Source organism: Hesperophylax consimilis, chromosome 6 (assembly GCF_061612785.1).
Source record: "Hesperophylax consimilis isolate HC1 chromosome 6, BYU_Hcon_1.0, whole genome shotgun sequence".
Classification (NCBI taxonomy): Eukaryota; Metazoa; Arthropoda; class Insecta; order Trichoptera; family Limnephilidae; genus Hesperophylax; species Hesperophylax consimilis.
In genome coordinates, this window is record NC_142841.1 from 19,445,479 (window position 1) to 19,473,214 (window position 27,736).

General features: G+C 33.4%; 2 protein-coding genes across 2 annotated transcripts; both read left to right on the forward strand.

Annotated features, from left to right (window-relative positions):
• The first annotated feature begins 745 nt into the window (after positions 1–745).
• LOC149423022 (uncharacterized) lies at positions 746–5,064 on the forward strand. The gene is made up of 4 exons (XM_089632813.1): positions 746–878; positions 1,549–1,824; positions 3,664–3,951; positions 4,654–5,064. Exons 1-4 carry the CDS (start codon positions 825–827, stop codon positions 4,795–4,797), a joined length of 762 nt encoding a protein of 253 aa, XP_089488939.1. The 5' UTR covers positions 746–824; the 3' UTR covers positions 4,798–5,064.
• Positions 5,065–9,559: 4,495 nt separating this feature from the next.
• LOC149423023 (uncharacterized) lies at positions 9,560–17,253 on the forward strand. The gene is made up of 4 exons (XM_089632814.1): positions 9,560–9,664; positions 12,213–12,488; positions 15,849–16,136; positions 16,912–17,253. The coding sequence occupies exons 1-4, from the start codon at positions 9,611–9,613 to the stop codon at positions 17,053–17,055; spliced, it is 762 nt and encodes a 253-aa protein (XP_089488940.1). The 5' UTR covers positions 9,560–9,610; the 3' UTR covers positions 17,056–17,253.
• Positions 17,254–27,736: the final 10,483 nt, after the last annotated feature.

Sequence of the window (27,736 nt, forward strand, 5' to 3'; positions counted from 1 at the left end):
AGATTCTGAATGGCCGTTCATAAGGGCAATACTGAAGTATCTTCCACTCTTTTTTTCTCACTGTTTTTGACCTACAATCATTATTCTTGATGATGGTAATATGTAACATTTATTTATTCCTTCATTTACTATTAAAGACTTCCGTGGTCTCGGGGTTAGCTCTCGACTAGCAATCTGGAGGTCACGTGTCAAATCCCGACGTGCACAAACAAGTTAATTTATATTATTTTACAATTTAATAATTTCAAATAATATAAGGTATATTTTCGGCATGTTTCAGTATTTTTGGGTAAGACCACCGTTCAGGATTAAAACATTGCTTAAAATGGCTTTAGCCGTGTTTGGTGACCAGATCTGCTTGGAATAGCTCGGCACGTCCCTGCCTATTTCTCCCCATCTCCTTCCCCTCCCCACTACCTTCACCCTCACAACATACCCCTACTGGGAATGTCATAGAGTCACTCGCTTCAGACGGTTGGGAGCAGTTGTGCGGTTTTCACATAAAACAAAAAACAAAAACATTCGTTCAAGTTGGGCTGACAGCATTGTGACATTATGGGACATTGAATAAAACCATGAAGTTGTTGGTCGTCGATCCTCGCATACAAAACGTTAATAACAGAGGAAGTAAACTAAGATTCCGCAACAATATAAACTTATTTTAGTTAGGTTTCCTCTTCATGTTTGCTCTAATTTGAATAAACACCTGTTCACACTCAAATGCTCGCTAAATTTCGCGGTGCAAATAGAAAAGGCCTATATATAATTGAGAACGTCTCTCATCTAGTTAAATCTTCAGAGACAGCCTTTGAGAACACTTCATCATGGACGCCAAACTAATTTTCTTCTTCGCTCTGTTCGCTGCCGTATTCGTTCACGTAAGCAAATACGTATTTAAGAAAAGTGTTTTTTATAAATTTTTTAAAAGTTTTTTAGTCACTTCTAAAAAGATAAAATATTTATTAAAAAAAACTTACAATCAACAATAGCAACTTAATAACTTAATAAGAAAGGGTATCCAGCGTTGATACTTACTTTACTGTCGATTTTCAAAACTTATTGTTGTGATTAATAATATCGTGGTTTTTACCGGCATCTGTTTTTCCTCGTTCATTTTACGAGCCACTTCAAGACCCGTATTTATAAATCCCTTTCCACATCCCTACCTTAATCCGCCCCAGGACCAGCCCAAACCGAATGACAATATAGTTCCCCTGTCTTTACACCGTTCAAAAAGGGGCACTCTTGTGAGGTGTCACATAATTTATATATTATATTTTATTTGATATTGCATTGCATTGCTCACTAAAAGTCAATTCATTGTGATAAACTAATTGTCTGTTCGGCGTCGGTTCTACCCCCTTAGACGCACCGAAAGATGTTTCACATCAACAATATTTTACTCTTGATCTGTCCATATTGTAAAATATATTTATGCAGTGCATTAATGTGTAATTTACCGACATTTCATGACTTTTACCTGAAATACTGTATTTTATTACACAATATTTAGTAGAATCAGATCCATACTTTCCTTTGGAATTCCAGGAAAACAATGCGCAGCTCAGCATTCCAACTTTGGCCGAGGTGCAGGCAAGCGTGGATGCAGCCGTTGCGAAGCTTGCCGCTGACGCTCAAACGCAGGCTACCAAGGCTACAACCGCCGCCGGCCTTCTGATCAATGACATCCAGACCTTCGCCGTGAACAAGACCGAGGACGCCAAGGCAGAGGCCGCCAAGGTCATGTCTGCTCTCCAGACGCAGATTGAAGCTGAGGTCACCAAGCAAGGAGGAGTTCTCGCCAAGCTGCAGGGATGCGCACAGGTCAGTCCAACAAACATGTCAATGTCTTGCAAGTTGTACAACTTATATCGTTGTTTTTACTTTCGGTCAGTTAAAAGGTTGGGGGTATTCTCTGAAGATTCCAAAATTGCCTTTTAGCTCTATGCGCTATTTACGTGCTATTTCTACTATTTTCGTAACTATGTTGCCGTTCCTGTTGTGGTTTTCTTGGTCTTTGTCGGCAAAACATTGCTATCATACTCCTTCATACCTTTTTGGTGTAACCACTAAAATCAAGTAAGTGAAGTACGAGCCTAATATTTTACATAATTGGGCAAATATCTTATGCCTAAATTTAATTTAGATGTTTTTTTACTGTTTCTTGGATTTATTACCAGAATAGAAATGATGTTTGAAACATATCTTAAATTTTCTGATCCTCTGTTCTTTTATTGAAATAACGTCGACTATATTGCGTTTTAGTTGGTTCTGATTAAAAAAGGTCAGTCAAATAGTTTTACATTTTAGAAATACGTATGTCTTTTATCTCTCGTATCACTATCACCATGTCAATCTTTTTATGATACAAAAGATCTTTCTCGGGTACGATCAAGGCTCTGGTACTTATGATAACGTTCTCAATGTATGTATATCTTTTTCACCTTAACAATTTTAAGCCATGATAGTATCTTAATTACCAACAACTGTTTATAAAAAGATTATGTGAGTTTAATACTACACTGATGGGCCACAAATATATTCTCTGTTGTCTTCTGGAATATAACAATGCACTATAATATAATACATCTTTTAAGCATATCATATTCTGTATGAAACTGAAAACATGCATTTATGTTTATTTTCGGAGAAAGCCTTAATTGACGTGTGGTTGGACTTTACTCAAAGAAAGCAGAAAAAGGTTTGATTGAAGCAAATCCGGTAGGTAGCTAATATCTTCATAAATTGGTGGTTAAATGTAAACGTTAGTTTTCCTATTTCATATAATGTTCGATTACGGTACCTATCACACTGAAAACATTCACTCATTATTAGGGTTTTCTGTATAAGCCAAAATAAAGTCTGTTTTTATTTTTCAACTGAAAGTAAAGCCTTGATGTTGTTTATTCATATTCATAATAGGTTGTTTATGAAAAAACACGCTTTGTAGATTATACGCTTTGTATTTCCTAATCACCATAATATAATAAACCAATGTTTATATACCCATTTAAATGACGTACAAATGAAGGTTCAGACAAATATTATCTTACAAGTATCTTCACTACATCGCACTGGGTAATTTGCTAGTACTTGTATTTAATGCCTTGATACTTTGTTTATCTACTTCAAAAAATTCTACAAAAGTGTATATGATGTGACACCTCTTTAGTTTTTTATCACAGTCGGCGATGGTTTGGTTGGTTATTTGCATTCTGGCAAGGACAAGATTTCGGCCTTAAAGGTTCATCGAAAGCTCTATCTCCCTTCCTCCATATTTCTCTTAATCGACAACAATTCTGTAAGTTTCTATGTAAATCTAGTGGCAGAAAAATTTCGTTATGTTTATGTAGCCAACTTCATCTCTCCAATCATAAACTGCCTACAGACCATCCATTTTCAACAATTAGCTGAAGCAACCACGTCGGAAGGTTTAGCCGTCCGACAAGTCAAGCCGATTCTTTTCAACTTGTTCTTTTCAAATCCGAAATATCTGGAGACTCCTATACAAAGAAGAACTTTATGGTTGAAAATTTTGTTCTTGTAAGTACTGTAAGATTTGTGTTGACAACAGTAAGATTGATAGAAGGACTCTGTTTTTACTAAAATTGGAAACAGCACTGTTGAAAATGAACGAGTTATTTATGAATAAATGTCTTTCAGGATCACCAGACTGAGATCGAGGCCTTCAAAAACGCCACCATCAAGAGCATCACCGGTTGCGTTACCGAGAAGGTGCAGACGGCTGTTAACATCGTCACCTCCATCGTCTCCTCCTCCAAGACAATCACCGACATCGTGTACAACCTGAAGAGCAACATGATCACCACCTGCCCTGATCCAATTATTGCCAGCACCTTCAACTCCATCGCCCAAGAGTTGTGTGACCTCAAGGTCGTCGGAATCGCCACCGCCAGGGTTGCTGAACAATCCGTCATCATCTCCGCTAACGTATGATTTTTTTTAAATGTTTTACTTATGCATCTGAGGTGGTAATCGTGAACTGGGTATCTAACACAGTCGATTGATAAATATTAAATCGACAGTGTCGGGAACTTGTCATTGATTCCGAGTATGACTGCAAACAAACAATAGTTAATAACGGCTAAGTATTTTTAATTTATTCGACGAGAACTGTTATTTGTAGGTTAAGCTCAGCAACGATGTCAAGTTACCGGCTTTATCTATAAAACTTTTATCGATCGACCATACTCGACTTAAAATGATCAACGTTAACACGGTAAAAGTCTTTATTGACACTATCGGTAATTATTCAATACTGGTTGACAGTTACCTACCACGACATAGTTACCTACAACGACTATTGGTCAGAAAACAATCTGCAAAATAATTGACAAAACAGTTTTTCAAAACTACATATATCTAACAACGCCATAGATAAATTGTCTCGTTGCTTCCATCGAAGAGCGATTTTTGAAAGAGAAATGAAATAGCAGCCTCTCAAATAGCTACATTACCTACAACGAACTTTTATGTCAATATCGCCAACTTCAGATTTTTAATGCACAAATAGCTGTAATTTTCATTACCATATTTTTTTGTCTTTCTTATTTTTCGTAATCCAACTAGTGTTTTGAAATATCCGGTTTTGCCCTACTTTATTTTTTACTAAGTATGAACATAATTTTTCAGATCGCCGAAGCTTCAGTATTCATCGCTAGTCTCTCAACTCTCCAAGTCGACCTCCCCGCCTGTTTTGCTGCGCGGGCCGCTAAGGCTGCCGTAAACTCTCTGCCCCTTGTTGCCACCATCGCAGCTTGCACCATTTTGGCCTAATTCCACCACCCTTAAACTAACCAATCATACTATACTATGTCTAACTCAAATCGATTCGCAGTTTTAATTAACAATTTCAGCCTTAGTATGTACTGCACTCTTAACATAAGCGTCATGTTATTTATCAATAAACTTATTTTTTTCCGAAAAAAAACTTTTATACATCCTAGAATTTTCCTTTAATACACATAACATGCTTTCATTTAAAATTTATTTATTTACTTATTAATTTTAATAAATGAATAAATGAAAATTTTTGGGTTTAAATACTTTTATTGTACCTACTATGTATTACACATTACGCATGTCTCAAGTCACATGCAACAAAGAATATGACTTAAAAACGGTTATCTTCTTGCGTAGAGGAACAGTCCACGTGTTTTTTTTGTTATTGAAATTTATTGTTACTGTTAACAGTTGTAAAATACAGGGTAATATAAATTGAAAATACAAAACATCTTTATAGCTTTACAATTGCCGCTGTGATTAAGATTAGTTTTTTTTAATTTATTTATTTATACATTTTCTGGAAATCGACAGTTTACATTTATTTCAGTTTGTACATTAGTATTATATAGCCAAAATAAAACCAATTATGGATTTCCTCCTTGTGACTTTACCTCTACTGAGACAGCATAATAAGGAATAAGTAAATTAAATTTATAAGAAAGTAATATATCAAAAAATTATACAAAACAAAAGATTATATAAAACGAAAAAATTACAAAACTAAACATTTATCAATATATTTATAGCCATGGAGAGAATTTGTAGATATAAATCAAATCATAATAGAAATATAAACAATAGAGACATAAAATTATTCTCAAACCATCAGAGAAATTTTATTTTATGGACCTCTTGTATTTTGTAAGATCGCAACTGAAAATATCCACCTTGGATAATTCGCTATTGTAATTATTGCATAGTCTGTTCAGGCAAGAATTCTGCTTTGAGTTCGTTTTGCATTGATACACCATGAACAGGACAGAAGAGCGTGTTGAACGCGCAGATATATTGAATTGAATATTATTTAGCAACTTTGGGCATTGAATATATTATTATTGGTAACTACCTTACACAGGAATAGTGCATCCTTATGATGCCTCCGTACACTCAGTTAATCAATTTTGTGAAGCTGCCTCTGCATAATTAATTAATCTTACAAATGACTTATAACAAAGATATTTTAGGAATTTGTTTTGAATTGCTTCGATTTTGTTAATGTGGATTTTGTAAAATGGAGACCAAACAACTGATGCAAACTCCAGATGACTTCGTACGTAGGCAAAGTAGAGTTGAGTCGATGCTATTAAAAAAGTTTTGTGTTTCTTATGATGAAGCCTAACATTTTAGCAGCTTTATTTGTGATTTGATGTATATGAAGGTTATATTTTAGTTTACTATCAAGGGTTACTCCAAGATCACGAATATCTGAGACTGTTGCAATGTTGTTGTTGTTTAAAGAATAATTAAATAATATTTTATTTTTATTTCTCGAAAAGACTGTGAATGTGATGACATTTTGAAACATTTAGATATAGTTGATTTTGTTGGCAATAGGTGGTAATATATTGTTTAAATCATGTTGTAAACTGACACAATCGTTTAGACTTTGTATTTGCTTATATAGCTTAGCATCATCAGCAAATAATTCTATTTCAGAGTATTTTACAACATTAATCAAATCATTAATATGCAAAATGAAAAACAATGATCCTAGATGAGAACAATGTTGGAGCTTAGAGGAAATTTCATTAAAATCTGATTCGAAGCCCTTTATTGCTACTGCCTGTGATCTGTTGAGTATACCTATAAGATGTAACCCAACGAAATAAATTACCACGTATACCTAATGACCAAAGTTTTCTTGGTAATATTTTTTTATTAATTTTATCAAATGCTTTGGCAAAGTCTGTATATATGATATCTACTTGAGTGCGGTTGTTCATGTGATCGACGATTAATTCAGTAAGAAGAACGAGATTACTTTCCACATTTCTGCCTTTTGTAAAACCATGTTGCTTTGTTGTTATGATATGATTAGGTTGTCATCTTAGATATTTGTAAATAATTTTTTTCCAATAATTTACTGAATATTGTTGAATTTGTTTAGAAGCTGGGGTGTTGTAGAAAAGACTGAAGAATTTTATGGTAATTTAAGATAAAAAAGTCTTGATTGCACTTTTTTGAGAATATCAAGCATTAAGACTGTCTTCGGTACTACGACAAAAACACACGACTTAGTAAGGCTTGCAAAAACCAAGCTTCCTCTTGACACAGATGGGGTTTATAAATCTGGCTGTTTTGGTGTGACAAGGTTATTTATTTATTTGAGGAACATAAACAGTCTTAGTAATACAATATACATAAGAGGATAACAAAAAAACAGACCAATTATTAATGTTCACAGATATATATTCAGAAACATAAAACTAACTTGTAAACGATAAACCTATAATATGGCTACCATAAACAGCAATAAATAAAAGTGATTATAACTATACTTAAATAGACATGGGTTGGAACGGGAAAGGGGAGGAGAGGGATAAGGAAAAGTTGCCACGCAAGTAATATTAAAATATTAGGTACAATCAATTTAACAGTCGTTAATATGAGTTAGAATGTGATACAATTAAATTCTGTAGTGATAGTAACTAGCAGTGAATATGTCAGCACGAGTGTCTATATTTGCAAATTTATTATTATGTAGGCCAGACAGAACGGACGATCTCCAATAGGATACAAGAACATTTTCGAGCATTAAAACTGGGCCACCCTGACAAATCGGCAATTATCGAGTATTTAGCTGAAACCGGCCATTACTTTGGATTTATTCCTAAAGTCCTACGAAGACCCAAAACACTTAGAGAGACACAATTCATATTAAGGAAGGCAATTAAAACTCATGAAAATCTTATTAATATTAATAAAGATAACGGGGCTAAGCTCAATAGTTCTATGTATCCGGTAATTGACGGCTACACAAAAACTGAACGCAGAAAACCATTTTAAATTATACAGGGTTCAGTAAAACAGACAGTGCAGTTTGGAAGGGCTATTAAAAACAACGGCGCAACTTACAGAATCGGGGTTAATTTTGTTTTATTCGGTACATTATGTTGTTTTATACATCATGTCCTAAATATGACATCAGAAAGATGATCGCCCCCAGCAGCGATAAATTGATGAAGGCGATTTCTGAAGATTTCGGCCGCATTAGGCACACCTCGACGGGTATGGCGGCGATTTTTTCTTTATTCAGTGTGTTCGGTTATTACATTTTATGGGTATGTAAAGACCACCAAACTAGACACATCCCCATATTGTGGTGGTTGATTATATATACAGTACATTAAAATAATAAATCAAGTATAAAATATAAAAGAAATTAAAATAGTTAGTTAAATAGTAATTAAAAAGTATATAATTTAAAAGATAATAAGGAGTATATAGTTCAAGATAATATATGTAGCATACAATGAAAAAGTATATGTTTATATATATTCAATTTACGAAATCAATCTACTAATAAGAAAAAAAATGAACTGTTGATATTTTATATGTGCTCTTGATATTTTATATTAGTGTTTAATAATACATTTAAATAATTTGAAAGAATATATCAAAGATTGAAATATTAAAGAATTTAAAAAGAATAAAAAAAGTAAAGAATATAAGACATAGTAAAAAGTAAACAATTTAAAGAAAATAAATATAAATAAGAAGTTATTAAAATTGTTTACATATAGCATCAAAATTAGTATGTAATACTTGGTAAGCAAATGTAAAAATATGGTACACTGTTGTTAAGTATTTCCTCCAGTATTCGGTTCTTGAGTTCTTCCAAGGTGTGAAGACGATGTTTAAAAACATTTTCCTTCAGGTAGCCCCACAGGAAAAAGTCGCAAATGCTTAAAGCAGTTGAGCGCGCGGGCAGCCCCATCGCACCCCTCAGAGAGACGAGACGACTTCAAAACTGCACTGTCTGTTTTGCTGCACCCTGTACTGTAATAGCTCTTGCCAGAGAATTGAAGATGGCAATAAGATATCACATCTACATACATAAGCACACATATCACCACAATCTTTACACATGCACTGATGATGGACTCTGTAATGCTATCCAAAACGTTGACTATAGAATGATATAGCGCAACACGGCATAAGACCCAAAAAATACATTATTATAATTCTTCTGACCCTCAAAAATCATAAATCATATCTAGAAGGTTCCTATGTAGCGACTTTTTGACAAAAGAAATACATTTGTTAGCTTTATTGGTTATATTTTTTCATGTTTTTTCTTGAACTGTTATTGTAGTATCGTCGGCAAACGAGAAATTTTTACCAGGAAAATCAATATTACATAGGTCATTTATATATTCTACAAAGAGTGTAGGCTTAACACAGTTCCTTTTTCAGGACACCAAGATTAAGAAGATCAAAATTGCTTGCACCTCATTCGTACTCTTCGGTAAAACGGACTCATGATACTCAAGGATTAATTTAAACGTCTTTTTAGTATGTACCACTTTGAAAAAAAAAATTTTTGGTCATCAACCCTCGCGTACAGAACCTTTCTTCTACGCGTCAAAATATTCCGTTCAGCGTTTCACGTTCACGTTTATATAATATTCACCCATCACTTTTAGTTAGGTTTTGTCTTCTTGTTTGCTCTTATTTGAATAAACACCTGTACATACAAAAATGATAACTTCATTTTGAGATGCAAACAAAAAAGGGTATTTATAATTGGGAACGTCTGTCAACTAATTAAATCTTCAGAGACAGCCTTTGAGAACACTTCACCATGGACGCCAAACTATTCTTCTTCTTTGCTCTGTTCGCTGTTGTTTTCGTTCACGTAAGCCATCATATCAAATAAATCCAAATATCCAATTAAAAGTAGAAAATAATATTACTGTCTTGTGGTGTCTTCCTTAAAATGTTTAAATTAATCTAAGAAGTCACTATATTACATAAAACTAATTTGGAACTTACTAACAAGGCTCTTATCCTAGTTATCAACCAATCCTTGGTGATAATACTTTCTAGTTAATACTTTCTTTAAAATAGTTCATAAATTTTAAGAGCCAAAACTAACAACGCTAGAACTCTTAACCTAACAATTAGAGCGGGAGCACACAGAGAGCGGCCAGGAGTTCCGAGTTCCGCGTTCGGCGTTCATTAGAATGTACTGATACTATAACAACAACGCACACAGCGGGCAGTCAGACCGCGGCGGTCAAAAAGGAACGTCGCATTCTTAGGGCGTGAGCACACAGAGAGCGGTCAGAGTTCTGCGTTCTAGTGACCGTTGACGCTCAAGAGTTCCAACGCACACAAGCGGCGTTCAAATTCTCGCGTTCTAGTTTCGTTTGGGTCTTTGCATATGCAACATGTCACTAGAAAGTTCATCATCCGTGAAAATATATTGCTCTTGTGGAGCTTAACAGCTTCTAAAAAGAAAAGAAAATATTGGGTGCACCCAATCAACACAACGCGAGAAGAACAAGGCGAATTTACTAATAATAAAATTTACTTAAAATTTAAATTTACTAGTAGCAATTTCAAACCAAGCTTCGACTTTTTTTTCGCGTTTTTTATAATTTACATCACTTAAATCGTATAACAAACTCCTTTCCCTAACCAATTCAATTAACTTTTCTGTGTTTGTAACCTCAAACATTGCGGCGTTCTGGCGTTCTCTGCCTCGGCGGCAAAAGAACTCTTAGAACGCGGCGTTCCGTTTCGACCGCCGCGGTCTGACTGCCCGCTGTGTGCGTTGTTGTTATAGTATCAGTACATTCTAATGAACGCCGAACGCGGAACTCGGAACTCCTGACCGCTCTCTGTGTGCTCACGCTCTAAGAGTTCTTTTCCTGCCGAGGCAGAGAACGCCAGAACGCCGCGATGTCTGAAGTTACAAACACGGAATAGTTAATTGAATTGGTTAGGAAAAGGAGTTTAATACGATTTAAGTGATGTAAATTATAAAAATATAGAATCGTTGTTCATCTTTAAGTAAATCCTGAAAAATTCTAGTAAATTCGCCTTGTTCTTCTCGCGTTGTGTTGATTGGGTGCACCCAATACTTCATTTTCTTTTTAGAAGCTGCTAAGCTCCACAAGAGCAATAATTCTTCATCGGATGGTGAACTTTCAAGTGACATGTTGCATATGCAAAGACCCAAACGAATCTAGAACGCGAAAATTTGAACGCCGCACAGTGGGCTGAAAATCGCCTTTCATAGACATAGAGACTTGAATTTTCAAGGGTATTTTTTTGGCTAGAAATGGATTCTGCTGATCATTACTATGCTATAAAATGTCGAACGAAGCAATTGCGTGTACAAATGAAGGAGTTATCATTTTTTTAAGAAAAATTTGTATGGAACTGACATTAAAAATGAGGCTATCTCTGGAATCATAAAGTTGACCATTATATCCTTACACACAAATATACTAATATTTTTTGACATACTTCGTATTGTGGCGAAACTTGTGATTTTTTTTTTTTAAATCCTCAAAGTTAAAAAAAAAACTTTTTTATGTTGAAGATTCATTTAAATGCTTAAATGCTTTACATATGAGTATGATTTGTCTAGTTTACAATATTTTATTTACTCTGCAAGCCTAAAAGCATTTAAGCATTAAAATGAATCATCAACATTAAAAAGGGTTTTTTTCAACTTTGAGGATTTAAAAAAAAAAATCGCACCTTGCGCCACAAGATGAAGTATGTCAAAAATATACAAATAAATAGTAGTATTATTTGTGTGTAAGGATAGAACGGCCAACCTTATGATTCCAGAGATAGCCTCATTTTTAATGTCAGCGCCATACAAATTTTTCTTAAAAAAATTATAACTCCTTCATTTGTACACGCAATTGCTTCGTACGACATTTTATAGCATAGTAATGATCAGCAGAATCCATTTCTAGCCAAAAAAAATACCCTTGAAAATTCAAGTCTCTATGTCTATGAAAGGCGATTTTCAGCCCACTGTGCGCCGCTTGTGTGCTTTGGAACTCTTGAGCGGTCAACGGTCACTAGAACGCAGAACTCTGACCGCTCTCTGTGTGCTCCCGCTCTTAATCATTGCAATCAACCTCATTATGTAATACTTCGTTAAAATAAACCAACCCCTATTATTGACGTTTTTTTTTGTTGTTTTTGTATCACTTTTATTTTTATCGTTTTTTTAATGATTTATTCACTGTCTTCTCAAAAGTCTTTAATTTTGTTCGTAAACTGTATTTTTCTTAAATGGACAATTTGCTAAATAACATTTCTTGTTAAACTAGTGAGACCTCTAACCCTTGCTTTCAACATTTCATTATTGATTGATTAAGAAATATTCTCCAAACAAACTATGAAATGTTAATGATAATTTTGCTTTTGTTTTCCAGGAAAACAATGCACAGCTCAGCATACCAACTTTGGCAGAGGTGCAGGCAAGCGTGGATGCAGCCACTGCGAAGCTGGTAGCTAACGCTGAGGTGCAGATCACCAAGACTACCACTGCCGCCGGCCTTCTGATCGCCGACATCCAGAACTTCGCCGTGAACAAAACCGAGGACGCCAAGGCAGAGGCCGCCAAGGTCATGTCTGCTCTCCAGACTAAGATTGAAGCCGATGTCACCAAGCAAGGAGGAGTTCTCGCCAAGCTTCAGGGATGTGCACAGGTCAGTCCAACATACGTGTTAATCTCTCACAAGCAGTAGAACTTTCACGATTATAATATATATGTGCTCTTACTTTCGGTCACTTTAAAGGTTGGGGTATTCTCTGAAGGTTCCGAAATTGGCTACCAGTTCTTTAAGCTTCGTAGGGGGTGGGTTAAATCATCAATATTGTTACATCTACTAATCCTGAAATAGTTTTCTTTTCTTTTCTGGAAGGAGTTTTGTTGCCAAAGTGCTGAATTTTGTTTCTGACTGTACCTTTTGTGCTACGACGTCTTTCCTTGCATTCACTTCTGCGTGACTTCTGGATGACACCAATACTTAAAAATAATAAATTAAATAAAACGTCTACACTTTACAATAATATAATATAAATTGAAATTCAACCCTTTTCAAACAATGTGGATAATTTTCTTTTTTAAAGCCTGAAAATATATTTTTACTTTTTTTCGTGTATACCAATCACTTTTTAATTGGACATTTTGTGAATGAAAACATTAGGAAACTTCTTATGCACCACCTATCAATTTATTTATCTGCCGTTGACTACCTTGATGAAGATTAGATATTAGCGGTTTGGGTAGGTTAATTCTTGACCGTCATATTTCCTAAAGATGCTTTAGAAAGTCGAAGAATTTGTGTGTATTTCCGGTTTTTGAAAAATCTGAATAATTAGATCTTTTCCAATATGTCCGAAAATAAAAATAAAAAATTATTTTTGGAAGGTGAAGAAATATGCTTTCCCATTTTATTATTAGAAGTATACAAAAAAATAAGTATTTAACTTTTGAAATCAAACATAAAAAAGTTTTGAAAATGGCTCACCTTACATTTTTCATCTAAACACTGAAAATTACTGATAATAAAAATATATTATAAATGGTAGAAAAAATATATTTGTCTTAAATTTTCTCAAATTCCAGTCGAAACTTTTGGTATAATATGTAAAATTATATTAGTCTTAAATTTTCTCAAATTCCGGTCGGAACTTTTGGTATAATATGGGTGAATATTAAATTTTTCTGTGGTTAACTTCTAATTTGAATATAAAGCTTGGTGTTTTCTCTTTCTAACATCGTTTAATTCATATTTATTACTATGGCGGTAAGGGAGACACAATGACTTCTATGAGAACATATGAGCTCTTCCAAAAAGCGAACAAAGCTTTACCAGTAATAATAGCTAGTTGTTCACAAAACGGAACTGTTAATATCATATTGCGTAAATTATTATACATCGTGCATAAGTTGCAGAATTAAGTAATACATAATGTATACATGGATATTGGATATTTGCACAATGGATATACAATAATATGATATTAATTATAAGTACCAAATGCCTAGATATCCAGTCAACAGTGGTTTGTAACTAGGCAGTGCCAGTTCTAAGGAAGTAATCATGACGTGTCAGCTCACAGTTTACTTCTATATATTGTATATTCGGTAGTTGCGTAATGATATCAAATTGTAAAGAGTTCTATTTATATTATATTTATTTATTTGTGTAAGTAAAGGTGAATAGAAAACATAAAAATGGAAGAAAAGACAAAAAAAATGTCGGTAAAGAAACATAAGCGAAGAGAAAACAGTAGAGTCGTAATAAATAATCAGACATTTTCTAATAATGTTTTCAAATCAGTTATACCTAAATCTATTAACCGTTTAGCTCTTTTTGAACCTGAGGATGACAATTCACACAGTTTCAGACATGAAGGGAGTTTATTATATGTTTTTGGTCTGAGGTACGAGAATATTTTTTGATATCACTGTGTTGTTCGATGGAACAGAAAGGTCATCTTTGCCCTTATTTCTAGTCTGATGTTTATGTTCGAATATTATAACTTTTTATAGACATACATTATTATCCTTTTTTATAACACTGTCGAACATCAAGTAGGTTAAATTCCTTGAAGGGAGAATATCTGAAAGGTTTCTTCATAATAACACGTTAAATAGATTGAATGCCTTTAATGACGGGTTTATTAGTGTTCCTGTATCTCCCACCCAATGTAACCGTAGGTTATTATTGAGTTAGATTGTCTACAACACATATACTTTTTTATGTTTCGCGTTGTTTAAATTTCTCGCAATGAAATAATATATGATTCTGTGTGCGCACTCTTTACTGAAAGCTGTATTTTAAAATTGGTGTTTCATTTGAGATTATCGTTAAATATAACACCTAACTATTTACCTATAGGGAGAGTTATTATTTCCGAAACTTCGGTTAATTTCATGTATTGTGAGATGATGAGTTGTGTGGGTGTTATGAAAGTCATGAAATTTACACGGAGGAAAATGAATACCGCTTTTTTTATCAAGATACTGTTAAAAATGTTACTGCATGACTATTTTCTAATAAAGTATTAGTCATTCAGAATATATCTGAACACTTTTTTTCAACGTACGTATCCTTGACCAAATGGACAAAAACATTCTTTCGAATTCTTTATAACATATTCGAGTTTTACTGATAATTTACCAGCTTTTAATAAATTAACAACATTTCATGTCAGTAAGTTTTCTCCGTGTAGCACTGATTGTTTTTAAACATTTTTTAATGATTTTATTTTAGACATGTTTAATGTAAGCAAAGTGCTGTCCACCCACTGTTTTACTCTTTTATACTGGTATTCGCAAGGTTGTATGTTTCTTTCCAATCATCTTTTTTAAAGAATATAACGGTATACTGTTTGAATAAGATGATTATAAATAGGTAATGCGTGATAAAATATGCAAAGGGAATTATGCGCAGTGTGTTTCGTAATCACCATGTATATCAATGTTTATTAAATAACGTACAAATATAGTCTTCAATTTGCAGTATTTACTGTAAGACTTTGTTTATCTACTTCTACAAATAATACTACAAAAGTGTGTCTAATGTAACACGATACTGGTATCTTATCACACTGGGCTGTGGTTGGGTTAATTACTGCATTCAGACAAGGACAAGGCTTTGGCCTTATATGTTATATGTTAAAGGTGCATTGAAATAGATGGTAAAATAGTATTATTGTACCGCATTGTTCGTCGGAACATTCATTCAATAGTGTTCGCAATCATTTTCACAAAGGCCTATCCAGGGCCGGTTCCTAATGCCCTAATGAGTTCTTGTCATTGTGCCAATGTGGACCGCTGGACACTTTTAAACCACGGTGATCATTGTTTAAATGCGTCCATTCTATCGGTTCCTTGTACTATGCGCACTTCAAAGCTGCACGACACAAAGCCGCGACGAGTGCAATTTCATGGTTGAAGAGTCTAAGCATTTCTATGTAGACTAGGCACCAGGTTGTTCCAGAAGTTGTAAGACTGATAAAAAGTTACGAGTTATTTATGAATTTACGTCTTTCAGGATCACCAGACCGAGATCGAGGCCTTCAACAACGCCACCATCAAGAGCATCACCGGCTGCGTTACCGAGAAGGTGCAGAAGGTTGTGGACATTGTCACCTCCATCGTCTCCTCCTCCAAGACAATCGCCGACATCGTGTCCAACCTGAAGAGCAACATGATCACCACCTGCCCTGACCCAATTGTTGCCAGCACCTTCAACTCCATCGCCCAAGAGCTGTGCGACCTCAAGGTCGTCGGAATCGCCACCGCCAGGGTTGCAGAACAGGCCGCCGTCATCTCAGCTAACGTAACTATTTCCCACTCTTACTTTAGTTCGCTGCACTTTCGTTTTAAAGAATACTTATCCTAGGAAACAACGGTCTTTTTACCAAAATTTCAACTCCAGTTCTTAACAATTAAATGTACTTCTTCTTCTTCCTTATCCCCGCATTTACGTAATTGTTGATTAGAGTCTTGGTGCTGTGTATGCGTTAAAAAAAGAACTGATATCTGTCGAAAAATCGCCCTCTTCCACCTTACCCTTATTTGACCCAGTGTAATTGGGAAAAAAAGTTTAAAAAACATACGTGTTTGTTGAAAACATTTCAATTGAAAACATTTCAACTCCTCGCAATTTATTAAATACATCAAATAAAAAAATAAAACTGCTTCAATTTAGTTTTTAAGTGCTGATTTCAAACGATATGGTGAAAATATATCCCCCGTTAAATAAATAAATTAAATAAGTTCCCGCTAAGTGCTCGTTAGGCCCAGTTGTTTCGCAGGAATTCAAAGGTAACATTGTCATCAAGCTTCATTCGTCATTTGTTTTTTTTTGGCAGTTGATAAGTTCCCGTTAAATGTCGATTCAGCTTTTGAACCAATTGATAACTATCATGTTGTGAAGAAACACACCTAGAATCAACGAATGGCCTTTTGATGATTTTGTAGCACGAGAATTTCTTGGAAACAACTGGAACTAAGCTCTAATCCTTTCCTTAATCTCTTTCTTAAATGTAACCGATCGAACATTCAACCCTATGAATATCCAAATATTTACTTACTATGAATATATTTTTCAGATTGCCGAAGCCTCAGTATTCATCGCTAGTCTCTCAACTCTCCAAGTCGACCTCCCCGCCTGTTTCGCTCAGCGCGCAGCCACGGCAGCCGTCAGCTCCCTACCCCTGGTTGCCACCATCGTCGCTTGCACCATTATCGCCTAATTCTAACTTCCTTAACCTAACTATTTATGTTATCTACTCCTGTACAACCAAATATTATTGATTTTTAATACTAACTCGTATCGTTTTGCTCTTCAATTTAACAATTTTCAACCTTTTTTTGTATTGCACTCTTAACATTTCATTAACGTCAGTTTGCTTTTCAATAAACCTACAATCCTAAAAAAAAAAATTATTTCTACAATTTTTTTAATTGAAACCTTTCATCCTTTATAACTCTTTCTTTAAATTTCTTTTCTTAATCGTTTTCCTTTCATTATTACTATCACCTTATCAAAATATACATGTACTTCATAGATGAAAATAATCTTAGTAAAAGTCAACATTCAGAATCGAAATATGCAAGTCATATTTGATGACGAGATCTGAATTGTCAGATACTTCTCCACCTTCCACTTTGTCATCTCCTTCCCTTCACCACTACCTTCACCTCACAACATACCCCGATATGAATCACTAAGCAGTTGGGACAGTAGCAGCCAGTTAATAAGTGTTCCCGAACGCCGAACAACCTAAAAAAAATCTCCGAAATTGCCCATCGCATCTCAGTACGAAACTCTGTTTGGTTATAATATCTCACAAAGATTCACTACAATAGGTAGGTTCGTTTTGAGTTGCGATCCAAAAAAAAATACTGCATTGTTTGCATATTCTGCCGAAACCGTGGGTAGGTAGGTAGGTATATTGCCTTGCAAAAATTACATCATCGCGGACGGCGTTCCGATTTTTACCACCACGTAGAAGGAACGGTTTATTTGGTACCATTTTAAACGGGACCGCGTTTGTACGATATCGTTTTCTTTTGTTATCTCCAATTTATCATCTACTATTTTTCAACCAATGTTCAAATTCAATAAGTCAAACGTAAAACAAGTACTAAAAACAGATGTTCAGAGACCAATTAATTAAAAAAATATCAAAATTACCAAACAGTCGGCAAAATGACGTAAACTGTCTCAAGTTTTTAATTAGCATAATAATTAGAATTTGTGATGAGTATAAGTTCTCAGAAGTAATTCGACGTAGGTTTTAATAATTATTATTTCCAAACTTATTGTTAAAACAGCTTTGGCTGTTTTTTATTTATCTTATCTGCATATTATCAAATCGTTCGTAATTGCCTTATGGAAAACGAACTAAGTTAAAAATCTATCCATACATATGAAATATATAGATATTGGCGACGCTTTCATAATAATAATGATTCATGGCCAATCTCGTTGTTTCTATTATCTGAGCTTAGCACCCAGCAAGTTGGCAGTTGGAATTTCATTCCGCCTGATGTCTTGGATAAGGGAAACGGGCACGACAATAATACTTATTCCATCACATAAATGTAAAACCTCATTTAAATTAATTATGTATTTGTACCTCTGTAAACTGTTTTACTAAAATAGCGCTTTTTCAAAAGTGAGATGAAAAAAATAAACAAAATCAAATGGGACCAAATCATTAAGGCGATGCACCACGTCGTGTAACACTTGGAATCGGGCTGCTAACAATAACACTCCTTGAGTAGATGGCGATAAGGCGTAAATTCCCGCTTACCCACCGGCATACCCGCAGCCAAGATTGGGAGGCTGTACGTCTTTCACATCGGCATATTGCCCGCTCCATCGGGACGACTAAAACTTTATCCACATTCTTGGGTAGTTCATAATAAAATTATATCCTATCGAAAAGTACAAATAGTGTGTAATTTACGGTAATATAGGGTGCAATACTCCACAGTAAGAATCCTTCTCAAATAAGCACAGATGTCTCAAATAAAAATTAGTATGCGGATGCATACTAAGCCGCCTGTTTTGATTCACGCAACAACAAAAAAAATCGCCAAAAAGTGTTCAGGGACAATTTTTTTTTCTGGTAGATACCCTCAGTTTCGCCCTGGTTTACGACCACCATTCAGAATTGAAACTTTCCTTGACATGGCTTTAACCGTGTTTAGTGACCAGATCTGAATAGACAGGTACTTCCCCACCTTCCTCTTCCTCTTAGTGGCCATATATCTCAATTGGGAATGCCATAGTCTCACTGGCTCCAGGCGGTTGGGAGCAGTTTGGGACTCTTGTGCAGTTTCACATTAAAAAAAATAATAATTCTATGTTTGAGTTAAAAAAATATTAAAGGACAAAATGAGTTCACTAAAGCATTTCAGAGCGATCAAAATTTCAAACCAATAACAGATGTTCTTTCATTACCCTGTAGTGCTTCACACAATACATTATAATATACGTACGTTATAATCTACGCGTTCATAGACGGCGTTAATTATTTAATGAAAATAAACTGTTTTGATAATTACAATTAGTGTAATAATAAGAATAAATAGTTTTGTCCGTATAAAACATACAAATACAATATTGTGTTTGTATGCCTTTCTTGAAAGAATAAAGTTGTTATTTGGACAAATATATTTTCTCTGAGGTTTTTATTACTGTACTCTTAACTCGTGAACAATACGTGATTTTATTTATGACTGTTTAGGTAATGGTATAAATTAAGTTTTGTGAGAAGAAAAATTGTTAATACAGTACTTGGCAATAATTGGCGTTTGATTAACTTCATGCAAAAGAACATTAGAAATCAAAAATTGCGATACTATAATAATCAAATTATTTGGGTTAGTAAAATTTTATAGTTTTAGTAAATAAAATATAATTTATCGTCCGTGAAAATATGTTACCTAGCAGTAATTGGTAACATAAATATTAAACATAGTTGATTGATTTTAGTAGTTTTATTGCGTTTCAAATGTGAAGCCTTAACACATAAATGTTAATGTTCTCGATGGGGGGGCTAGTATGGTCCTCTTCTATGGATAGTGGTCCTTCTCGGGCATTGGATAATATTTAAATATTGGTTCGCGAATGTGGTATCAAGGATCGCAAAATTACCTAAAAAAAACTTTGTTATTATATCGACTGTGTTTTGGTAAAACCCTTCAAGGCACAATAAAAAATTTACGGGAGTCGTTAAAAACTAACATTTACAGATTCGTGAAAATAATCTTAAAATGGTCATTTATTTTCAAAATGATGATATCAAATATATAGAGTGGAAAATACTTTCAGTACCGCCCTCCATTCAGGAGTTTTAGAATTGAAACGTTAATTGAAATGGCTTTGGCCGTGTTTGGTGACCAGGTCTGAATAGCCAGTTACTTCCCCACCTTCCTCTTCCCCATCTCCTTCCCTTGCCACTACCTTCAGGCTCACAACATACTCCGATTGGGGATGCCATAGACTCACTGGCTACAGACGCTTGTGAGAAGTAAAGAATCTTATGCACAAATTTCAGTTATATTTTTTTAATAGTTATTATGGTATTTTTGAGGGTTGAATAATTTTATCTACGGTTTTCTCGAAATAACCTAAAAAATTTTACACAGAATTTAGATTTCGGTATCAAACATGCCTTAAACAGCAAAAAATACTCTACCATATTGAACTTTGAAGAATATGAAACCATTGAAAAGTTACTTTCCCAAAATATATAATTTGAAGTGTTTTACCAAAACACAGTCGATATCATATTCTATGTATGTAAGTAAAGAATTATGTTTGCTTGCTAATTTTCACAAATTGTGCAGACTGTTATGTGGAATACATAAAATTTATTTGTCTTCTTCTAATAGTCGCACTATAAATAATCTTTTTTCTTTTTTTTAAATTTACGTTAAAAATTGGCTTGAATTCGAGATTTTCAAAATGGTTTGAATTCGCTAACGGCTGCTAAGACAGCCTCCTCTCACCTGAACCCTAACAGCCCTTACAAACCTTGGTCGTTATGATGTTACAAACGCCATCCGCATTAACATTATCGCTTCAGCGATAAATTTAATTTAATTCGTTTTCGAAAATTTATTTGTCATCATACAACTTTTTAAATTCATATACTGCCGTTTTTAAATATTTATTTTTTCGTCGAGGAAAACAAAAAAACACAGCGAAAATACCCAATTGCGCCCTGCTCTTGCTATTAATATGCCTTTTTCCTGCGTTTAAATGTTTATTTTTTGGGCCATGGCCTGTTTCTTTAACCCTCCGCATGTTTTTTTTTACATTATCGGTCCCATCTCTGCCGCTGGCAAATGCATATTTATATACAATTTTATATTATCGGTCCATCTCTGCCGCGGGTAAATGTATATTTATACACAATATTATATTATCCATCCATCTCTGCCGTGGGTAAATATATATTTATACACAATTTCATATTATCGGCCCATCTCTTCCAAGGGTAAATGCATATATATAAACATTTTTATATTTTCCGTTCATCTCTTCCGTGGGTAAATGCATATTCTTATACAATTTTTAAAATAAACCTAGTTTGCCAAATATATTACTTTATTATTATTTATTCTGACTTGATCATAGGTACTTACTCATACTTTCTCCTGGTCTCCAGTGACCTTTTTTGTTGTTGCTTATTAATTTTTTTACTACAAATTTACTACATAACACCTCAACACTGATCACTTGGCCAAGTACTTTACTGTCCAATACATACAGGATTATGTTTCCTTTACAGATTTTTCTAATTTACCGTTAACAAATGCCATAATTTTTTAATCTAAATATAATCAAAAATATCGCATTATCCAATTTATCGAAACAATATTATTTATGTCTAGTTTAGAGATTTATTGTAATATATTTATTGCTAGTTACTTTTAATGGTATTCTGCTATAGTTGGATCTATAAATAAATATATTTTTAAATAATTAATTTTCGACTACCATAATACGGACTAGTCAGGTAGCCGAAAATCATGTAAAAACATTTATAGAAAAACTATATGAATAAATAAAATAAAAAAAGAATATTTGATAATAAATAAAACAAAATCTCATGTTTTCTAAGCCCTACTGTACCCTAAAAGTATCATAAGTAACCTAAAAGTTTTAATAAATTCTTTTGATGCTGGCGTTAAATTACAATATTTTTTATGAAAAGCTACACGAAAATAAAATTCTAGTATTTCAATGTAATTTTCTGATTAATTTGAAAATTTTGATATTTTACGATTTAATTTAATTTTGTTAAGTAAATCTTATTATGTCTTATAATTCTTTATAAAAAATGGTCAGCTGTATAATTATTTCTCAAGAATTTTTCATACGGCATTCAAACAATACGTTTTTTGTGGTTATTCTCGTAAATTTACCTGCATTAATTTTTCGTTTACAATAAAACAGGTAGATCTAACAAGTTTAATTACAAGCAATATGTTTGTAAACACATAAATTAATTGTAGAATTAAAATACTAAAGTATATTTTTTTAATATTTTATTTTAATCAAACTGTTCACATCCCTCTAGGAAAATCAGTGTTCATATTTGGATATTTACAGCACAAGATAAATTTACAATGAAGGCCACCCTGATGGTTGCAGTTTTTTCGATATCCTTGTATTATTCGAATTCACTTCAGGTAATTACGTAATTTTTTACAAAGCCCTAATAATAACAATCATTGGTGAAATATGTATTCCCCTAACTTACTTCCATAAACCTACTTGAAAAAATAAATATATTTTTTCAGATTATGACTTTAGATTCTCACCGGTTTAATTATCTATCTTGGTATTTATTTTAATTTTTATGTATCGTTTTAGTTAATTTGTATTTCGACGAGATTTATAACCGCAAAAAATCTAGAATCACTTAATTCATTGCACTTTCAGTTTCAAGACTACTTGTTCTGATTATGGATACTGCAATGCTACCATAAGGCTCCATAGTAAGTCTTTAAAGTGGCTCGAAAGGGAGATTTGTAAATACGATTATAGAGAGAGCGCGCTAATATTATAAAACTATAATAATTCAGCGTAAATGGTGAAAATATTTAATAAACACGACTCGATTGAAATAGAGCAAAAATCTCACGACAAATACTTAAGATGTATCTAACACTGTGATTTTTTTCATACCTATACATACATGTTAAATAACAGAACAAAACGAGTTTTTTGTAATTTTTAGAGCTTATTTTTTTTTATCTTACATAATATAATTGGTATAATACATAATTTTTAAAATTTGTATTTATATTTCCTATTAAATATCTATTTTAATCATTCATTTACACAATTTGATTATTGTAGTTATTACATTATATAGCCGATATACGACGTACGCCTACTGACTACTGAGCCTAATAGATATAGATTGTAATATTAAAAAATAAAATATATTAAATAAAAATTTGAAATTAAAAAAAAAACTGAATACGTCCATCCATATTAAAAACATTGATTTAGGTGCCTGATAATGGCCTAAACGAAGAAGAGATGGTGCAAGAAATAGTCAAAGAACTGACCGTATATCCCCATGGCAAGTCGAGGACCGGAAGGAACCCCTATTTCAACACCAGACACTACATACAAACTATGATCAACGGTCTACGAGAAGCTGCCAATACCGTGCCCAAGTCTTACCTGGGGATAGCGGATATTGTCAAATCCCGCGAGGAGGACTATTACAAAATTTTGAGAATATTCTTGGAATCCGTCACAAGAAAGGTGGAAATCGCCGCTCAAAACGTTCTAGACAATGTTCAGATTTTAACTTCTCAGACAATTCAATGTGTTCTTGTGAGTATAATTTTGTTTTCTGGTAATCTTATAAATGAATTTCGGTCTTACTAAAAAACGTGGTGAAAATTTTATTCAATTGATAAACGACCGTGCACGACGTATTTACTAATTTAAACGTAAAATACAAACTGACATAAAATATTATTATTTTTTTAATGATAAACAAACGTTTATAAGATAAGGTTTTTTTATGCATAGCATAAAGGATAAGAAATAATTATAAGTAATAATTAGTCATCCGAAATACTAATACAAATTGAAAATATATCACGAGTAAAAAAAAATTAAAAAAAAAAAAAAATTAAAAAAAATAAAAAAAAACAAAAAATAAAAAAATTTACAGGTTAAAAAATATAATAAGCAGTAATTGTTGATTGAGGTACTAATACATATTGAATCATTTGGCGGGTTGGAAATAAGCCGACACAGCTCAGTAAATACAGAGCACGGACATCAGAAGGCACGGGTTCAATTCCCGTTGGCGGCATTTATTTTTACTCGGGAGATATTTTCAAGTAGTATTTCGGATGACTAATTATTGCTTATAATTATTTGACATAAAATAGTTCATGGAATGATACATAAGATACATACATTGTTATCCAGTCAAAGGGGGTTATTTATCTGTTGTATAAACTTAAAATAATAATAATAATTTGTCATCAAATTTCGGAATTTTTCCAAGGTATTATATATGTTCTATTTTTTATTTGTTTTGAAGGTGTCATTTTTTAAATATTCTTTCATATATAAAAAGTCCAATATTAATTAAAAAACATTATAAATGGTGCCTCATAAACACATCAAACCTAAATATAGACAAATGACAATCGATCAGTTTCCACAGATCAAAAACTTTCCTATTATTCGACTACTCAATTAATTATATCAATCTTAAAAGAAGGCGTTACATTTGACTCCAAATTACGCTTCTTGAATCATATTGCATTACTGTTATACAAAAATACGTAGAAGCTGAAAGCGTCCGCAGACCACCTAGAGCAGACTACTCTCAAGGACATGAAAACCTGCGCTCAGCACTACGTCTCTGAAGTCCAAGACAAGCTCACTAGCGCGACCACCTTATCAAGTTTCGGCATCCGCATGGCCGACAAGATGGCAAGCAAAATTCAATCCTGCGGACATATCAGGGGCGTCTATAACCAGGGAGTCTGGGGGGTCAACGAGGCCACGTGCTTGAGGAAGATAGTCCACTACAGCCAGAAGAATGTTCCATCAGTTATTGCGCAAATTACTAAAATGGTGAGTTAAATTATTCTTAAGATATCACATGACAAGCAACATGCAATCTTTCTGGTACGTCAGGGACGTCTATAACCAGGAAAACTGGGAGCTAAGATTGTCCACTTCAGCCAGAAGAAGGTTTTGGTTACTGCGATAATTGCTAAAATGGTGAGATAAATTATTCTTAAGATATCACATGACAAGAGACATGTCATGTGATCCCTGACATGCCCACAATCTCGTGGGTACGTCTGGGACGTATATAACCAGGAAGACTAAGATTGTCCACCACAAACAAAAGAACTTTCCATTGGTCATTGCTAAAGCAAACGAACTGGAACAAAGTATGCCTCTATATATATTAATTTATGTAATATAATGACGGGTATGTCCAGATACACCATACATAAACTTTCTTAGTCCAACCTAGAATTCACGATTAATTTCAGATAAGTAACATGAAAAGATAAAATGACAAAGAAGACCAAAAACAACGATGGGCGCAAAGTTGCCATCCCGAATTTTTATTAGATTTCCTTCTCTATTGTTAAAATAGATATCTTACCAATATTTGTATAGTCAAAAGTGCATTGATATTGTGTTAAACAGATAAAACAGAAAATTATCAAAGACTTTGTTAGTTTAGGTTCGATGTCTAAGCAAGGGGTTGTTTCTATTTTGGCTTGCAGCCTGCTTTGCAACCTATTCGAATGAACAATGAACATGTCAGGCATCCGTTCCTCTTAATGATGTATTTTTCTAGGTAACAAACGCAGCCTCCACTCTTGTCCTCATCCCGATACAACTGTCCACCTGCTCGGGAGATTCCATCGCTAAAGCCAGCCACGATCAATTGGAAATGATACAGCAGATCGCCGGCTGTAATGAGGAGGATGACAGCCCCCATTCTGATCCTCAGGGAACTTATCAAATGCCTGTGATGGACTGGAGATCAAAGGATTATAAATAGTGAAATATTTTGCAAAAAATCCAGTTTACTCCTTCACAATTAATGACTAACACCCAATCGTACCAAAAATCAACATTTTCCAGAATTTTAGATTTTCTCTTTATTTTGATATGGTGTGAAATTTCAATTTTTACAATCGAAATTAATATTAAACAGACAGTATTAAAACAAATAAATTCAAAATAATTACATGTTTTTGTTTGCCCTTCTTTCCTCCTAGCCCTGTCATCATATATATTGATTTTAATTTACCTTTATTTAACCATAAATCATTATTTAGTGTTAACTATGTACCAAAAACAACTGTATTACTTGTTTCCTGTCTTTGTAAAAGCCCATTAGGGCGTAAATAAATAAATAAATTAATCACCTCCAGGAAATTCTGCCATCATGGAAAGCACATCAGCTCCTTTTAAAAAGACTAAATTCAAAGTAAATTTATTTTAAAAACATGTCGGTACTTTTTAATATTTCTATTTTTGAGACCGATAATTCGTGGTGGAATTCCATTATAATATATTATAATAAAACAAATAAAAAACTTTATTCCACTTAATTTTATTTTGACCGTAACCGGTTTCAGCTCGTCAAAGCCATCTTCAGACTGGTACACAAAATTTTTAGTCTACGGTCTAGTTAGGTTAGACCATCCCTACTTCAATGTAAACATGTACCCCTTCAATAAGTAACTTTGTAATTAATAAGCTATTAGTATCAGTTGCTAGGTCCCTACTTTCTTAATTCCCATAATAATTTCTCAAATGTAAACATGTATCTTTTCAAAAAGCAAATTTAATCCCATCATAAATAATGATTTGACAATAAAATTAGGTCATTAATAATGCATATTACCTGTGAGGTTTTTTCCCTAATAAATATTGAAATGAGCTACAAACCCAAGGTAATTAGCTTACTGGAATTACCAAATATTTAGAAATTCCACAATCTTAAACGACTTAGTAACAAATAAAATTGATTAAAACCCTATAAACTACCCCTCTCCCCCCTCCCCCATATGTTGTGTATATAAACCGTAGACTAAGAATTTTGTGTACCAGTCTGAAGATGGCTTTGACGAGCTGAAACCGGTTACGGTCAAAATAAAATTAAGTGGAATAAAGTTTTTTATTTGTTTTATTATAATGTAGGTACTTTTTATTTGTTTTATTTCATAATCTGAAGGGTTTTAAGTTATAATCCCATACATCTAGAAAATACCTCAAACTATAATAAAATAAACGATGTATATGATAATAGTAAGAAAAAATATTTCTCTTATGCCTAAATATTAAAAAAATCAAGAAATGTATATTTCTTAAAATTATATTTTTATAAAATTATATTGCTGTATTGTCAACCAATCAGAACAAATAAATGAAATATTTTTTTTTTTAAATCTTAAATTTAACATTACATTAAAAAATCTATGTTCTATACAAAAATATTATTACAACATAAAACCTATGTAAGAATCATGACTCCCTTATCAGGCACAAGAACTCCTCTTTTCTGATAAGGTATACACAACCAATGATGATCTAAAATGTAATTTTGTTAAATATTTATGTATCTTATTTTACAATAAAAAAATATGTATAGCAAAATTTTAATAAGGGGAAATGATAAAAGGTATGCATGTTGTTAACTACGTAAGTTTTTAAAATATATACAAATATGAATATCACTAATAAGTACTATAGTTTTGAAACGTAATTCCACCTCAAGCCCTAGAATTAATGCCTTTTTTTAGCAGCTTTTGTCTTCTTCAAAAGTGTTCTGCAACCATTTTGCCGTAGGTGGATAATGGACACTGTAAGGGTACGTATACATTTGCGAACCG